Source organism: Ammodytes marinus (assembly GCF_949987685.1).
Source record: "Ammodytes marinus genome assembly, chromosome: 1".
Taxonomy (NCBI): Eukaryota; Metazoa; Chordata; class Actinopteri; order Uranoscopiformes; family Ammodytidae; genus Ammodytes; species Ammodytes marinus.
This window is the reverse complement of record NC_137230.1, coordinates 34,443,027-34,461,852: the sequence shown is the minus strand read 5'-3', so window position 1 is coordinate 34,461,852 and position 18,826 is coordinate 34,443,027. Positions and strand designations below refer to the sequence as shown.

Genomic DNA, 18,826 nt, shown 5'->3' with positions numbered 1-18,826 from the left:
GGCTGGAATTAAAATGAAATGAGTGAAAGTACAATACAGCCCAATTAAAACAGGTACAGGTAGAGTTTGGCAGATTTAGGATACTATGTCTAAATTGGTTAAATGATGTGAATTATGAAGGTATTCATTTTGATTTGTTGCTGTAAGTTGTTCCAGGAGTCAGGGGGCACTGAAGCTAAAAAGCTGTTTTTCCAAGCTCCGACCGGGCTTGTGGGACATAAAGCGTGAGCATGTCAGTGGGTCTGATAAAGCCCATCTGAAATGTGCAGCATAACAGTCAAATATTGGGGGAAAATGTCCCCAATAGGACACCCTCTGCCCTTAGACCCTAAGCTGGACTGAGGAAAAACTTCCAGTAAAAAAACTTTAACGGGATTTTCTTTGAGAAAACTCAGCGAGAGTGACAGAAGAATTGACAGTATATGTCCACCTAATATCATGACAAAAAAATGTTTTAAAGATAATTTTTTTGGCATTTTCAAGCTTTATTTGACAGTACAGAGTTGAAATGGGGAGAGAGAGAGAGAGAGACAGACAGAGAGAGAGAGGGGGGATGACATGCAGTAAAGGTCCACGGGTCAGATTTGAACCTACGACCACTGCAACGAAGGCCAGAGCCAATATGGTACACGCTCTATCCACTACACCACCGGAGCACCCCCATCATGACACATTTTTAATAGTCAGTGCAAGATATAATATGGCTTCGGTCATATTAGGGCCAAAGTGTCTGGATCTTGATGTTATAGTATGAATACAGACAGACAGTGAAAGTAGGGGCCTTATAATCTCTCTGACTTTTTTGAGTTTTAAGCAGGAGGTGTCAGAAAAAAGTTACCACAGATATAACTGGCGTGTGGAGGCCAAGCGAATAGAGACATTACTTTTTGATCTATGAATTTGGTTCTTCCTATCATTATAAAGCAGAATTCACAAAGTTGGATGGTTCACCCACTAATGAGGACCATGAGCAGAGTTTAGGGCGGTGTGAGACGGTCTGGAATAAACGGTCTGAGTAAAATATACTACGAGGAACTTTCAGTTGTTGTTGATTCTAGCGCCCCCTTTGGACAAAAGCGGTACGGTTATAATGACACAAGCGTCTTTCCTAGTGCGTGCTGGCGGAGCATGCATTTATTTTTTAACCTTTATTTATACAGGTAAATCCCATTGAGACCTGAGACTCTTTTTCAAGGGAGACCTGTTCCCTTTCTCACGTTACCATTCACACACACATTCATACAACGATAGCAGGCTAACTATCGACATTCACACGAGGCAAGGTGGGTGAAGTGTCTTGCCCAGGGACACAACAACCATGAGACAAGTGGCAGGGTGGGAATCGAACCACCAACCCTTCTACCACCTGAGCCACAGTCGCCCAAGATGCAAGTGAAAGAGAGACGGCAGGATGCTTGGCAATGATGTAATGTATTTATATGTGACTGTCTCAGATTAATAATGGTAATATGACGATGGTGAAGCAAAGTAAACTCCTTAATGAATCTGGGAACACAGGCTTTTTCTGGTCTGCCTTCCATGTATCATTTGGTCTGAGTTGACTGGGATTGTGACCCGAGCAAAGGCATTAATTGTAACTACATAACAACATAATTATTTTCTCTGATGGTCTCATTTGCTGTTATAGGTCATAAATAATCATCAGAGGAATATTTTTTGACTATTTCATAAACATGTATAAGTTCCTCATAGTCTCTTTAACCTGTTCAAAATGTGTACACTTTCAGAGAGTAAAACAGATCCCCCAAATCCGCCTGGAAAAAATACAATACCCATCCAACATCACAGATTGGAAAGCCTGTGTCTACCTTCACTGCTTCATTCAATACCTTCCAAATCGACCAACACAGTCCCAACAACTGTGTTGGCTGTGTAAAATGCCTTGAGGCTCATTTAAAGGTCCCTTACAGTCCCCTGGAAAAAAACAAGGGCATCCACACAAGACTAGTATAGATAGCGAGAACTGCTTTTTCTAGTATAAGTTCAGAGTGTTACATTTTTATGCCCCTGTTGGCCGCTTCCCAAATGTGTAGGGGGTGTGAAAGGGCGGTTATATAGCTTAAGCACAAAAAGCTGGACCAACCATATAAAGGATGAGAGAGTCAGGGGGAAAGTAACAGATATTCACTGAAGCTAAAAGAGACTGTATACATCATCATCCTCCCTCCTGACACAGAAATGGTGCATTATTATAGTGTTGAATCTGTTCCAACACTGCTATGAGTGACTCCATTGGAGGCAATAGCAAATGGCTTTCTGCTATAGTGAAGCTGCAGTTTACTAGTATATAGTAGTATATAGTACAGTATATAGTATAGTATATATTAGTATACATAAAGGTTAAATAGATACAAAAATAAATACAATGTTTTACAATTGGCTGCCGGTTTTCGCCCTTTCTTTTTATTATCTATTTAATGCAATTGTAATATGTTTTTGTGGCTAAACTTGATTTATGTAATGCCCATGTAAAGCACTTTGAACTGACTTGTATCTGAATTAGTGTATAAATACACTTGCATTGCCTTACAGTACCATAAATAATCTTAATACTATAATTAAAAGTGCCCAATTATATCATTCTTGCACACTACAAACAGCACTGCCTTTTTTGATTTTGAAATCCTTTGTTTCTGCTGTGAAGGTTTTGATTAATCTTCTCCCCCTTTAAATATTTATTATTTTATTGAAGGCCTTCATCTTTTGATCAGGGATACATCAGACAAAAATAAAATCAAGATTTGAACTCTGGCTTTATTCAACATCTAGATATTTTTTTAAAGAGATGCCGATCGACTCATAACTAGTTAGTTATATTCAAACATATGAAACCATAGGTGTAAATAATTTAGTTTTTATGTACGTAATCAACAGTTCCATGATGTTAATATATTATATATACAGTATGTTAAATATTTTACCATGTTCACCAGCAATTAATACATTTACGTGTGTGTGTGTGTGTGTGTGTGTGTGTGTGTGTGTGTGTGTGTGTGTGTGTGTGTGTGTGTGAACGTTTCTTACATTGACAGTGAGTGAACTAGAAGGTATAAATAAACCAGAAGCTTAACCCCATAATGTGCACCAATGGGTTACAGACCCTTAGAGAGAAACAATGCTTCTCTTAGGACTGTCATTCATCACACAGGGGAGATCAGTATAACGTCATATACACATGAGATCTCTGAGCGCGTAGCTGTGATTAGATCATGTGCCTATCCACATGTAAAATGAGCTTTGGAGGGATTGGAACAGTAGGCCTGGACGGGTCACTGAAAGAGTGAATTACAATCATAAACACAGTCATTATGTAAGTGTGGAAAAATGAATAAAATGTCCCAAAAAACTTTATTTTAATATGTCAAAATCCTTGTTGTTTTAATTTATATTGGCTTGCATTATAGTGCCCTTTTGACCTGTTTACCAAAGTATTTCTATTTGTATTTATTTGTACTATTATTATTCGTTATATTCTTTATTTTTTTATTTTTTTTAACCTTTATTTCTACAGGTATATCCCATTGAGACCGAAGACTCTTTTGCAAGGGAGACCTGTTTTCCATTCCCACGTTACCATTCACACACACATTTGTACACCGATAGCAGGCTAACTATCGACATTCACACAAGGCAAGGTGGGTTAAGTGTCTTGCCCAAGGACACAACAACTATGACACAGGTGGCAGGGCGGGGATCGAACCTCCAACCCTTTGATCATCGGCCAACCCGCTCTACCAACTGAGCCCCTATTTTAGTATAGCATTTCACCAGAGAGTCTCGATCAGCATTGTCTTTATAAAAAATTGTCATTCCACAATGGTTTTCTCATAATTGCATGATCTGTGTGTATGTCATATCTTCCCTTTCTTGTTTTGAACATTGTTTTGTGTCAATAATAAAAAAAGAAGGATGTATATTATGTAATTGATGACAGAACAGGGAAATGGGGTGAAAAAAGCAAAAAAGCAACATATCATAGAGAAACAGAGCCATGCTGGTGTTGAGATACTAAAACTGCCCCTGGGATTTAAGCTCTCACATCCGGCTTGCAACACCACAAGCTGCTCTGTTTGGGTCACGATACACAATTTGGCTTCAGCCGCGTATACGTTATGACAAGGAAGAAACATTACTTTTACACACTCCTCCACTTTTACTGACCCTTCCAACCTCTCTATACACTATAGACACGCTGAAGAGAGCCTTAAGCTTGGAACGCTAATAAAGCTATAGCGCGTAACTTATGTCGCCCCCATGTGGAATTCTGAGTAATTACAATAACGATGTCGGCGCAGCTACATGAGGTAAGTCTTTGGTGATCGCACATGGATTTTTTAACTTCTGCTGTACGTCCAGGTTTTTTTCTTAGCAGTAGAATTGACAACTGAAACATTTATTTGGCTCGTCTTGGGGTTTTTCTTGAGCTCATGCACCAGTGTCAGGGGGGGGGGGGGGACACCAGTTTGTAAATGCTGCCATGCTGAGAAATACAGAGAGAGTTTTTTTGTGGAGCTGATAGGCTTAATCAAGTTTTATGTCAACTCATTTGGCGATGGCTTGAAAGTAACAAACATTCATCTATATGAAAAAAGTTACGCACTACAGCTTTAAAAGACAAGAAAAACCACAATTACTTTTGCACTCCTTTGCTTTCCCTGCCCTCTTCTTGCATCTCCAGATATGTTCATAGAAAAATCCTATTTTATACATTCTTCCACATCTGTATTCAAACAGTATCGTCCCATCAGGAGTATAAGAGTCGGCACAATATGATATGTCAATAAGTCTGCGTCCCATACCCTTTCAAGTTTGTGCTCAGGAAGAAAAAAATACACCAACATACTGAAGAGTATGGACACACACACACACTCAGTCACTCAGTCACTCACTCAGTCACTCACTCAGTCACTCACTCAGTCACTCACTCAGTCACTCACTCACTCACTCACTCACTCACTCACTCACTCACTCACTCACTCACTCACTCACTCACACACTCACACACTCACACACACACACACACACACACACACACACACACACACACACACACACACACACACACACACACACAGACACACACACACACACACACACCCACACACAACACGCAGGGGCGACAGAATACGACTTAACATTTCAATAAAGGGCGGACGGCGTATCGCATTATCAATCCCGCCTTCGGTGCTCCTGCTAGGGGCAAAAATAACTCCTCATCCAGCCTTTACTGAAGGACAAAAAAAAGGCCATGCAACCCTAGGCCCTTACCCGCCCTTGGGAAGAACTGAACTACATTATATATATATATGTTTTCTTTTTCCATTTCATTTGATTCTCATATGTTTCAATGGTGGATCTATTTACTCTTTCTCTTTCTGAGTCTACTGTGTCAATTCCATATTTATTTTTAAAGCCTCTCTGGGCCTTTGGATGGTGCAGGGACACTCGGCTTGACCTTTTATTGAAATGTCTCTCTCTATTCTGGGCACATCTCATTACAACAGAGCTGGTGGCATTGGACTATATGCGCTATATCATTTTTTTCTTCTCATTTTCAAAACTTTTTTTTTTTTTTTTTTTTTTGCGCTTTTTGCACTTGTGGCGATGGCCTTAGCTATTTCTGCTACTACGCTAATGACCGAAGCCTAGTAATGATGTTCGTCTACGTGTCCCACCATTCAAGATCTCTGCCTATAACGTATTAAGCACAAGAACTCCCTCTGGATTTTTAATCAAGTTCCTTGAGCTAGGTTATAACATCTCATCACTGGCTTTCACTCGAACACGTCGCAATTATGCCCCCTCATCTGCTGGCCCTGCTGTGTGAAGGGGGTTTTTAAGGAGTCACTCTGCATGTTAATGAAGGGCCCTGAGAAAAGGGCTTGGAAAGGTCCTGAGAGCACGATAGGTTAGCATGCATTATTCAACAGCTAGGGCCCTTGAACTGGGTTTGGTGCAGTAGGCTGATACAGTGCAAGAAAAAGAAAGAGAAAATTATTTAATGTATCTTTTTTTTGCATTTAGCTCAAAATGAAACACTGTTGATTCATACTTGATATTCACGTTACCTTAATTTTGTACTCTGTAAGATTTCCATCTCCTCAATGATCTGTTAAGTTACTATCTATTAAAGAGTGATTACAATAATGCTGATTGAGCATGTGACCCACTGATTAAAGCACTTGTATTTGCAGCTATTTGCAAAAATATATATTTAGTTTTGAAATATAATAACTTGGTCCTAGGTTCCGCATTTTCAGAATTGATGAAAAGGTTATTCTACTGTTGCTCAAGCCAGTATAACATTATACAAAAAAAATGACCACGAACAAACATGTTTTATAATTATCTTTTTGATATCGGACAGTAACCTTATCGTCGGATTTCCAAAACCCAGATATTGGAATCAGACCGTTGCAAAAATAAAATTGTGTATTTTTTTACTTTGAACATAACATTTTGTAAATGCATTGTAGACCCCTTGAGAACACACACTGACCCTTGTAGAATGCCCCACCCCCTCACACACACACACACACACACACACACACACACACACACACACACACACACACACACACACACACACACACACACACACACACACACACACACACACACTCCCTTTTACCATACCTTCCCTCCGTGCCTCTTCACAGCTCTCCTTGATCTTGCGTCTGCAGACAGCAGCGAGTGCTATCAGCAGCACCAGCAGACAGACAGACAGACCCACAGTCACCCACAGGGCCACGGGCGGGAAGGCCATGTTCTGACCTGAAGCAGAGATACACACAGGGACTCATTATTCACCAGCACACAGCTAAAATAAGACTTGTATATTTGTTGCTCTTTTGTTTTAATTAGTGTGTCGATTAAGCCTTTACAACCGTACACATAATATCACCACCAACACAATGTCTTATAATGATTAGGACATCTTAAGATCATCAAAAATGTATACTGAGAACATTCCCTGACCAGTCTTGTATGTTCAGTGCCCCCGCCCCGCCCTCACTAGGCAAAGGGCACACAGAGGGACTCATTATTCACTCTCACACAGCTAAAATAAGACCACTACTGCCACTACTGTATCCATCACCATTATTTCACCATAAGACAGTTTTGCTGTTATAAAGCCCCTGTTAACCCAAACCCACAATAGCGTTCTAACTATGTACAGTAATTTCGGGGAGTTAGTTGTATGATAGTAAGCACCTGAAAAGAGTTATTATGCATATTTATCAATCCAAATTAAAGATATGATCATTTAAGTTTGATACAAGTTACAGGATTTTGGTTTAGATGAGTCGGGCTATGCTCTGGTCCTTATGACACAGTAAGTATTATGATCCAATCACGGCAGCTCTCTTCCCCGAATGTTCTATAAAAACAATGAATGTTGCCAAGGAGACTGAGAAATGGTCTACTCTACTCTACGCTTTAAAAAAAAGCTGAATTTTTTAACTATGTTTTTATAATATTTAGGAATAATTATTTTCAATCAGATTTTTTGTAAATATGTATTGAAACACCCTATTTTGATATCCATCTTTAATTGTTACTATTTCAGACCAGGTTTCAAGATGCCGTAAGAGTTAATCATCATAAAAAAATCCAGAATTATCCAGTCTCTCGACCTACTAATCGGCATCAGGTTTGACTCTAACCATGCGTTCCAAATCACATACTTTTTTTTCTTTTTACTACACTACATACTAAAGTACAGAAGAGTTTTAGGGCCACAGGAGAGAAAAAAAATCAGATAAGGAAGATTTATTTTCATTGTGTCGAGAAATGTCAAGAATAAAGACGAATACTCCAAAATGCCTTTGGAGTTAGTGGGACATTTATGTATTTTCAGCATACTACAATTGACGTGCATGTATTGGGACATCCTAAATCTGTTTTCTGGCATACTAAATAGTAGAAAGTATGCGATTCGGAACGCAGGGTAAGACACAGTAGGGCTCAATAGATGCTATATGTGAGCTTCTATCTTTGCTAGTTTCCAATTAAGACACTTTGAGTCATTGACTGAACAACAGATGGTACATATAGCTAACCAGTCGCACACGTCTGTCTTGTGGTTTCACTCAAACAGCTTTGGCGAAGCGTTAGGAGTGTGTTGGCGCTAACTATCCCACCCCCTGCCTGCTGCTACACATTACTCAGATGTCCTACAAGTTCTGATGTGATTGATTTAGCATTGAATAGCAGTTAAATGTGTATTATTGCACTCCAAATAGGAAAGAGAAGTTCAGTATTTAGTAGTATAATACGTGAAAAACAACATCTTACAAACCATGACAAAAATATTTTTTGGAACAGTAGCTACAGTATAGTAGAGGAGAGTGGCCTAAGTTGTGCATTTTGGAAGTTGTGCCACCCCTTGTTTCTAGAAAACCGTGGAAGAAAAGTCACTTTGAGTGAAAAGTTGCACAACTTAGGCCACTCTCCCCTATAGTAATTTTTTGATTTATAAAATGATGTATAAAAATAGGCTGCATTGAAAAAATCTGTCCTAAAAAAAACTATGGAGTAAAATGAGAATTACATGAAATGATTTGAACTCTGGCTTCAACAACATCTAGATTTTCAAAATAATGTTTCAAAAAAATATGTTGTACAAATGAAATAGCGATTTTAACTGGCTTCATCCAACAACTTCATTCTTCTCTTTTTTTCAAATACATGCAAATGTACGCGTAATTAGTTAAATATTTACAAATCCACACATGTATTCAAACATTTCTGGAGAAGTAAATCAACTCGTAAAGTTTCGCAACGTTATCTATAAGTTACAAATGTCGCCCTTATTCACCAGCTTATACCTTATCTTACGTTTTACAATGACATACTGGAGTCAATTAGCTGTCAGGATGAGTGACAGTATCTTGGCTTGACTACAAACTGACCAGGACATATTTTTTTTTTAAACTGGTCAGCAGGACACGAGGGATATCATAGACACAAAGCAAATTTCCCCTGGGGTCTGTCAAACCTAACAGAGGGACAAGAAAGGGATAAAAAAACGGCACGGCCACTAAATAGCATTTGGTCTGGCTATACCACAAACAGGGGTCTCAGCCTTCAGAGAATAGAGAGAGAGAGTGTGCCCGCTCTGGGAAGATAATAATGAAAAAAATGACTGGCATTGGAAAGAGGGAATTGATGAAGCATCTGTAAGGACCTGGCACTAGGCACAGAGAGAGAGAGAGAGAAAGAGAGACAGAGAGGGAGAGGGAGAGGGAGAGGGAGAGAGAGAGAGAGAGAGAGAGAGAGAGAGAGAGAGAGAGAGAGGGGGTATAATACAGGCTCTGGCCAATATGGAGGGCAAATAGAGGCTTTTGGTTGGACGTGAGGGATCCTCAGATGGAAATCCAGCCCCCGTTTGGAAGGAACTGAGGAATAAATGTGTCCCTGATTTGTCCCGCCAAACACAGTACTAAGGGGAACAGGAGATGGGACATGAACTCAATGATTATATGAAAAAAGGGTTATGTAAAAAACCTGTTTAGTCTTTGTTATGCAGAGCTTGAAGACCTTGATTTAAGGATGGGATTGTCCTTCTGTCTCTAGGGCGACTGTGGCTCAGGTGGTAGAGCGGGTCGGCCAATGATCGAAGGGTTGGTGGTTCGATTCCCGCCCTGCCACCTGTGTCATGGTTGTTGTGTCCTTGGGCAAGACACTTCACCCACCTTGCCTTGTGTGAATGTCGATAGTTAGCCTGCTATCGGTGTATGAATGTGTGTGTGAATGGTAACGTGGGATTTACCTTTATTAAGAAAAAAATCAACCCCTATTGGATGGATGTCGTTATGTCTTTTTGGTTCAGACTGATATTCTACATCAATAGCTATTTGAAGGATTGCCATGGAAGTTTGTTCAGATATTCAATGTCCACAGAGTTCTAAAGCTCAATGACATGTGTGATCCATTGACATTCCTTCTTGCATCAACATGAGGTTCATATTTGTCCTTTTGAGTAAAAAGTCTCAACAAGTATTGGATAGATTGCTAAAAAATGTCCAAGGTATGTCCTGGCATGGTGACTTAAAGGAATACTTCACCCATACGGAACCAGCGTTCTATCATTATAAAATCACTATTATAATATAATGAATTAGGTTTTTCTTCCCTCAGTCTTCCCTTGGCCCAGCTGTCCTGTTAATCCTGACCCTTACTGTGATGTCACAAGAAGGAAAATGTAGGGTTAGACAGTGAGACCATAAAACACTCTGTCTGCCTTTTCTCAGGCTAGGATGATCCGATTTCAATTTGTTTTGCACATTTATACTACATAGGACCTCAGAGTTCAATACGCCTTCATATTCCAACCGGTGAAGTAAGTCTTTAAGGATTTAGGCAAAAGTGCAGTTGTCTTTGAGTGCAGCCCCACAAAGCTGCTAGCGTGGCTGTAGGCTCAAAGTATTGTTAATGCTACTTCAGGCTTCTTGTAATAACACTTATAATTGGTCAACTGTTACTGAAATATTCAAAATAATCACTGCCTCCAATATAAAATACAGTCAATTCTCGCTGAGGCAAATCTAAATGTATTATTACATGATATTTATTTAACATAATTAATACAACCTCATTTTACGGTCTTTTTAAACCATATATAAGTCTATTTCAAGAGTGTGTCCCAACACACAAGCCCCCCCCCCCCCTCCCCCCTGTTCATACTCAATCTCCGGTCGCACTATACCGCAAACCAGGATAAACAACACAAATGTCACAGAGAAAAGGATAAAGATCTGGAAAGTCAATCTTGTCATTGTGATGAAGCTGCGTGTGCCTCCCGGGGGCCGGGACATGACGGATGATACTTTTGGTCGCGCTGTCCTCCGAGACCCTTCTTCACTATGTTACGTTTAAAAGAATGCCTATCTCATCGCCACGCCGTCGTAGCAACAGCGTATCCACAAATAACATGTATGATAGAGGGATAATCATATAGGGTCTGTACACGCATCATAAAGCCGAAATAGTTACACATATGTCTCTCTTTGTGATGGGTAAAGAAGATGGCACGCTATTTTTTTTCCAATTTTTTTTTTCTCGCATTGTCTTTTTCCATTCTCTCACCCCTTCCCACCTCTCTCTCTCTCTCTCGCATTCTCTCGCTACCTCCCTCAAGGCAGACTGATAAAGACAAATGCCATCGTCGGGGCTATCATCGCTATATATATATATATAAGGCCGGGGCCCCCAAAGGCCTTGCGGGGATCATATTTTTCTTTTTCACTTGTTTGATGATGTGATTTTGTTTTTCCTCAGAAATAGATTTGTCTCTAATGGCTCTGTTTACCTATCCTCTCCTGTGCCCCCCCCCCCCCCCCCTCCTCCCCCCCCCTGTGCGCTGCCGGGCAAAGGATGGAGTGCTTTGGGTCGCACTGTCACATTACCGACAGTCTGCAACACTTCACAGCAGCTCAACCAAAACAAGGGCAAAACTATAGCTTTTACTGGTGTGGCATTTTTTGAGATATTTGAATAGGTGGCGCACATTAGAATACACATTAAAGCCTCTACACACCTGGGGTTAAATAGTTCAAATCAAGATATGGTATTAAACATGAGTGTCTCAATAAACTTTGACAAAAAATCATATTTAAAATAAATGTTCATAAATATAAGAAAACTTAGTTTAAAAAAAAAGTATTTGTTTTACTGTCTAGACCGTTTGACAGGACTCTGTGGGCGTAGACACATTAAACAGTGTCCATGGCAACAGTCATTGGCCGCGTTTCCCAGAATCGTTAAGAGCCTCTTTGGGCAAAGTACTACTTTGGAGCGCTCTTAAGAACGCTGTGAAAGAAGAATGCGTTTCCCAGATTCGTTCTTAGCGAAAGTAGTACTTTCACTAAGATGGAACTGAAAGACGGAGCTGACCCACTCTTTCAACCTTTCTTAGCGACCAAATCGTCAGTGATCATGCCGCGTCAGGGAAATGTATTTCCTCCACTTTTCGAAATAATAAAACAATGCTCAATGCGGACCACTGGCGCAAGAAACATAGACTAATAGTAGAGAAAAAAAATGTTTTAATGAATTAGACGTTTACGTTTTCCACACACATGTGAGTTACTACTACACATACAAAAAAAACATCAACAACCCTGTGGCATTTCACAGATATCAAAGAAACAGATTTAATTGAACTCAGCTGAACCTCATTCAGAGAGGCTCCACCTGTTAAAGGCGTTGCCAAAGTCCGCGCGTGTGAGAAACCATGGCTGCAATACAACACCTTCTCGCTGCGAACCAACAGCCTCGCCGTGCGCGAAGCCAGACGGTTTACATAAATGCATACGTGCGTCGGCACTTCTCCCCACTGGACGTGCTATCAGACCGGGCCGTCCAGGCAAAGTACCGGCTGCCCCGTGCGGAGATCCAACGGCTGATCACTCTGGTGTCTCCACACATCCAGAGCAACCCGCTGCAATTTTGCCTTCAGCCCGGTCCAACAACCCGCAGCCCCTACCTCTTCACCACCAGTCACCAAGCACCAAGCACTAAACCATAAACCCACAACCACCACACATCACCCATATCAACTCTCAGGCCTGAAGGCTGAAATAAATAAACAGAACCAGCAGATGTAGGCTACATGTAACGTCCTGCACACTATGATTATTGCTGCACTGTCCGGGTGCTTTACCTGAAAGTCTGGCACTGGAATGCTGTTGAAAGGGCGCACAATACGCACACGTCATTAACCTACGCTTAGATACATTACAAATTGCCTGGGACTTTTTGTTGCTAGGTTTGACACCCTCATTTCAATGCAAAATGATCCACACAATACATGGTTGAAAAGAAACCAAAATAGTTTATTGAAACCATATGGGGGAGGGGTTACTCCGCGCTGTCTTTACTGCGTCTGCATCACCTGCAAAGAAGGGAGATTGATTAGTGAAACCTTCTCACTCTTCCTTTTTGTTTGGTTCTGGAACTCCTGCCACTTCTTCCTCACAGCACGCCAGTCACGCAGGCCACATGGGCTGGAGGGGGACATATTTTCGGCTATGGCCTGCCTAACACGGTTCTTCACCGTGATGTTCTTTTTGCCCCTTGTTCCCCCGAATTAAACTGCCCGGTGCTGCCAGACCTCGTCCACTAAGACGCCCAACTCCTCCGCGGTAAACGACGGTGCCCGCTTGTTTATTTTGCTGCCGCTTTCTTCCATTCTCACATCACATGTGTGTGCCTATATCCACGGGGTATATATGCGCTAATGGGCTTGATTACTACTTTGATACACTTGTTGCCACACACACCCGCACCCACACACACGTTAGCCTACATGCGTAGCCTAATTCCACCTGTGTGGGGGAGACCACGGGGCGCTGTGTGTGACTTATGCGCTGATAAAGAGGTGGGTGATCGATTCGCCTGGCATCGATTTATTCAGTTTCAGCACGACCGCGGTGGACAGCTCCCACCAAAGAGCTTCTTTCGCTTCAACTTACGCGTTCTCCAAAGAAGGCACTTAAGATGGCATCTGGGAAACACCCGTATCTTAACGCTCGTTCTTTGGCGAACCCTTCTTTCGACCCTTCTTTGGCCCCAAAGAACGATCGATTCTGGGAAACGCGGCCATTGTTGTTATAATACGTTCGGGCAGAGAACTGACTTGATTGGTTCAAAAAACGGATTGTTTCATAAGAACCAGAGCATAACCCCCCTCATCTAATACAGACATGTTTACTAATAATGGATTGGATTTATATAGCGCTTTTCAAGGCACTCAAAGACGCTTTACAGGGTTCCAGGTTCCATTCATTCACACACAGTCATACTGGTGGTGGTAAACTACCATAGTAGCCACAGCTGCCCTGGGGCAGACTGACGGAAGCGTGGCTGCCATTCAGCGCCTACGGCCCCTCCGACATACAGCAGTCATACACATTCACACGAGGCAAGGTGGGTGTCTTGCCCAAGGACACAACAACCATGACACTGGTGGCAGAGCGGGGATCGAACCGCCAACCCTTGGACCAACCCGCTTAACCACGTGAGCCACGGTTGCCCCATAATACATATATCATAATATGAGAAGACAACAACACTATAGATACAGTAGATGTTTTAATTAGTTGTTATATAATTTACTAGCATCATTTACTAAGCCTGGAGTAGAAATGAAATGATGCACATCTAATTTGCATGCAGCATTCGTGAATTTCAATTTCTATTGGATTCTATGTGTTTGATGTGTGTCAATAAAATACTATAATACATTTTGTATGTGTATCAGTCATTTGAAATGTCAAAAGTATTATTTTATCACCATAACATAAATTACAGCAAGCTAAATATGTATGAATTCTGTCTTATTTTGAAATCTGCCAAAGACTTTGTTAGCTAGCTTGTCTAATTGAAGAGCTGACATGATTAGATAGAGAGTGAAACAAGACAATCATAAAAACAGAAATGAATGCCACCCACTCTTGTCTGTATTTACGTCCTTACTTAATTTATACTTCATATAATTTACTACCACAATAAAGCGTGGAGTCATGAGGCAATTCTGCACGTTTAAGCACATTTAAACTGCATGCAAAATGTGTTTTTGCAGCGTTTTTTTTCTTAATAGGATTCTATAAGTTTTAAGTGTGTCAATAAAGCTACAGAGGTTAAAGTTTCCTGCAAGTGTTTTCCATAAATCCATTTCCCTATTAAATTGTGAAATCCCCAACTCCACAATGACTATTTTCATATCTGTATCGTTCATTTTCGTCATATAAAAATGTACCTACGACCGAATCAAAGCAGCGCTGATATAGAGCGACAACATGCTCCCTCTCATGTGCTATTGCTTAATTAAATGCTAGTCTATTAGATAGCACATATAATGGAATGCATTATTGTGGCCAACCATCCCTAGTAGCTTTATTTGTTGTCGAGCACTAATCAAATGTCTTTAAACATTTATATATACAACTAAAATGTTCTAACGGTGGCTACAAATATACCCCAAAATTAATGTTTGTTTTTCATAGCTCATATCGACCAGACCTGGAGCCTATCCTCTGCTATTACTTATTATATGCGGTGCTTCAACTTGCAGTTTTTTTCTTGTTGAGGCACTATCAAATGCCTTTAAACATTTATATATACACAACCGAAATGTGCTAACAGTGGCTACAAATATACCCACAATTAATGTTTGCAGTGTTTTTTTTATAGCTTATATTGACCACACCTCATATTACTTCTTATATTGTTTGTGGTGCTCCAAATTGCAGCCTTTTGTTTTATTATCTGTCCTCGTCAGTTGTGTGTGTGTGTGTGTGTGTGTGTGTGTGTGTGTGTGTGTGTGTGTGTGTGTGTGTGTGTGTGTGTGTGTGTGTCTGTGTGTGTATTTGTGTGTGTGTGTGTTTCTCTCTCACTGTTTGTGTGTGTGCACTTTCAATTGCCTTTAAACATGTATGTACAACGAACATGTGCTAACAGTAGCTACAACTATAGCTACAAATATACCCTCAAATGAATGTTTGTTTTTCATAGCTTTATATGGACCACACATGTCCTCAGCTATTACTTCTTCTATGTGGTGCCTCTCCCTATAGTGTTTTGTGTTTCATTTGCCGTCCGCAATAGCAGCAGACGTGCTATAAGGTAAAAATAGATATTTTAACGGGGCCAGGCAGGAGTATGATAAAACACCACTAGCCATATGGAGCCCGTAACACAGGGCACATCACCACTGAGGAATGAGACTCCCTCAGTCCCTCAAAGACACTATAGTGTGGGGACACTACGCTTAGGTATTGTTTGGGTGTGTGTGTGTGTGTGTGTGTGTGTGTGTGTGTGTGTGTGTGTGTGTATGTGTGTGAGGGGGGGGGAGGGGGGGGGGCTTCAGTGAATGTGAGAGCATAAGATTTGCAAGGATCTTTTACAAGCCCTGAGTGTTTTCTCTCCGCGGCACCTTTGGTTGGAGTAAAGTGCTTCCTAAGACTCCCTTGCCTGTCATCTTGGTTTCTGATATACGTGTGGAGACAGTGGTTGACATCAAAGCTGCTTTATTCTCTCTCTCTCTCTCTCTCTCTCTCCCTCCCTCCCCTCTCTATCTCTCTCTGTTTCTCTCTTTCCCACCCCCCATTCTCTCTATCCATCTCTCTCTAGAACTGTCAGCCCAGTTTTACCTTTTTTGCCTAGAAGGGAAAGCAGCTAGGCCCCTTCTTAAGCTGTGACCAAAGGAGTGTAATGTCCCCTGACAGAGGGAGAGCTTCGAGCCTCAAGAATGATTGTAGACAAGCTGTAGGGATGAAGAGGAGCGGAGGAAGAGTCAATTAGTTTTTTTCTCTCTCATAGTAACGGCAGCTGGATAGGTTACACCACTGACTTTGCTATGGGGGAAACCAGGGTTTGATATCCAATCAGGGCAGGGGAAGTCCACTGAGGGTCCTTAGGCATATTCTGGAAGGATGGAGTAGAGGAAAGAGGGGCCAGTAAGTAACCGTGAGGTCTCTGATTCCTCCTCCCAGTAACCATGAGGTATGTGGTTCCTCCCAATAACCATGAAGTCTCTGGTTCCTCCTCCCAATAACCATGAGGTCTCTGGTTCCTCCCAGTAACCATGAGGTATCTGGTTCCTCCCAGTAACCATGAGGTATCTGGTTCCTCCTCCCAGTAACCATGAGGTCTCTGGTTCCTCCTCCCATTAACCATGAGGTCTCTGGTTCCTCCTCCCAGTAACCATGAGGTCTCTGGTTCCTCCTCCCAGTAACCATGAGGTCTCTGGTTCCTCCCAGTAACCATGAGGTGTCTGGTTCATCCTCCCAGTAACCATGAGGTATCTGGTTCCTCCTCCCAGTAACCATGAGGTCTCTGGTTCCTCCTCCCAGTAACCATGGAGGTGGTTACCTGTCTGGTGCTGGAGATCCAACCGCTGGTTGGATCCCCGGCACCAGACAGGGGGTGTTAGTAGCAAAACTAGTGGTGGCTGCTATTACATATATGGTGCCCACCATCTCTACCATTGTGTCCTTAACCCCAAAACTGCTCCAGGGGCGCTGTACTATTGCTGACCCTGCGCTCTGACCCCCTCTGGAGTGTGGTAACTTGAGAGAGGGATAAGCGAAAACTCAAATTCCAATGGAGCCTTTACGTGTAATGTAATTGTTAGGGGGGATAGCTGGGCCTTATTCTGCCTGGTTGTGAAAATGAAAGGAAGAGAGAGTGGGGACCAGGGCAGATCACAGCAGAGCTGGTTGGACCGGGGGCTAGCCCAGGGGTTGAGCTGCAGCGGTGGGGTTAATCCCTGCTCGAGGGCCTATACAGCTCTGGAGAATAGAGAGTAGAGAGTAGGGCTGGCTGTGCAATTCATTGAGTTTGAATAGCAATTACAATCTGGATTTCCAACAGTTGTTAAAATATAGAATAGATATAGATAAATGACTTTTACAAAATAATGTTTTTAAATCAGGACAAGGCTTTGAGACAGCTGTTTTTAGTTATTTTAGATTTTTAGCAGTTGAACTATATCAAAATCAATGAAATCCACTGTAAAAAAAGACAGATTTTCTAAAAAATTTAAAACTTAAATGTACTTAATGCATGATGTTTCCAAATTTAATGTAATAATTGTATTACATAATCATGATCTCAATATCAATCAAAGTAATCCCGTTCATGATTATTGCCATAATCGAGCAGCCCATGAACAGGTGGTAGAGCGGGTCGGCCGATGATCAAAGGGTTGGAGGTTCGATCCCTGCCCTGCCACTTGTGTCATAGTTGTTGTGTCCTTGGGCAAGACACTTAACCCACCTTGCCTTGTGTGAATGTCGATAGTTAGCCTGCTATCGGTGTATGAATGTGTGTGTGAATGGTAACGTGGGAAAGGAAAACAGGTCTCCCTTGCAAAAGAGTCTTCGGTCTCAATGGGATTTACCTGTATAAATAAAGGTTAAAAAAAAAAAAAAAAAAAGAAGCACAGCAAAGGCCAAATGCAGGACTCTTAAAATAAGCTTATATAAATATATGTGTATATACATGAGTCTCGTGGTGGTAGTGATAAAGACATTCATTCAGACAATACAAGGGCAGGGAAGGGAAGAACCAATAAAGTGAACGAGATATAAAACCCATTGAGACAAAACAGGAGCTCACACTTAAATCAAATCCACACAACACTGGTGCAGTGATTGATGCATACTACCTCAACCAGAGCAAACAGGGCTCGCCGCAGACATATGTGATTTAAACGACATTATGCAGGTTGTGAGTAGCACTGTAGAAAGAGATTGGCAGTAGCTGTAACAACGTACAGTGCAAAACAGAGATGATATGGCCTTCGGTTTGAGAGGATATGGATTATAGACCAGAATGAAAAACATGAGCATGAATATTAGGATTACATTGACAACAAATTACTTTTTTTTTTAACCTTTATTTATACAGGTAAATCCCATTGAGACCGAAGACTCTTTTTCAAGGGAGACCTGTTTTCCTTTCCCACGTTACCATTCACACACACATTCATACACCGATAGCAGGCTAACTATCGACATTCACACGAGGCAAGGTGGGTGAAGTGTCTTGCCCAAGGACACAACAACCATGACACAGGTGGCAGGGCGGGGATCGAACCTCCAACCCTTTGATCATCAGCCGGCCCGCTCTACCAACTGAGACACAGTCGCCCCTCACTTTGAATTTGTTTCAGTTACTAAACGTTTTTATCGTCCACCTCTAAGGTGTCCATCAAACATATCTCAACCCTACCCGTTCATCCACTATGGAGGAGTATTACGCCACCAGAGCAACCTGGATTTATCTACTTTAACTA

At 41.5% G+C, this 18,826-nt stretch overlaps 1 protein-coding gene across 2 annotated transcripts in view; it reads right to left on the bottom strand.

The window, feature by feature from the left end:
• The window catches only part of cd276 (CD276 molecule), a 125,847-nt gene that overhangs the window by 36,901 nt on the left and 70,120 nt on the right, over positions 1 to 18,826 (bottom strand). For both annotated transcript variants that reach the window (XM_080033284.1, XM_080033285.1), the window contains exon 7: positions 6,658 to 6,795. In XM_080033284.1, the coding sequence (XP_079889410.1) occupies positions 6,658 to 6,795 (138 nt within the window). The remainder of the gene's footprint in view (positions 1 to 6,657; positions 6,796 to 18,826) is intronic.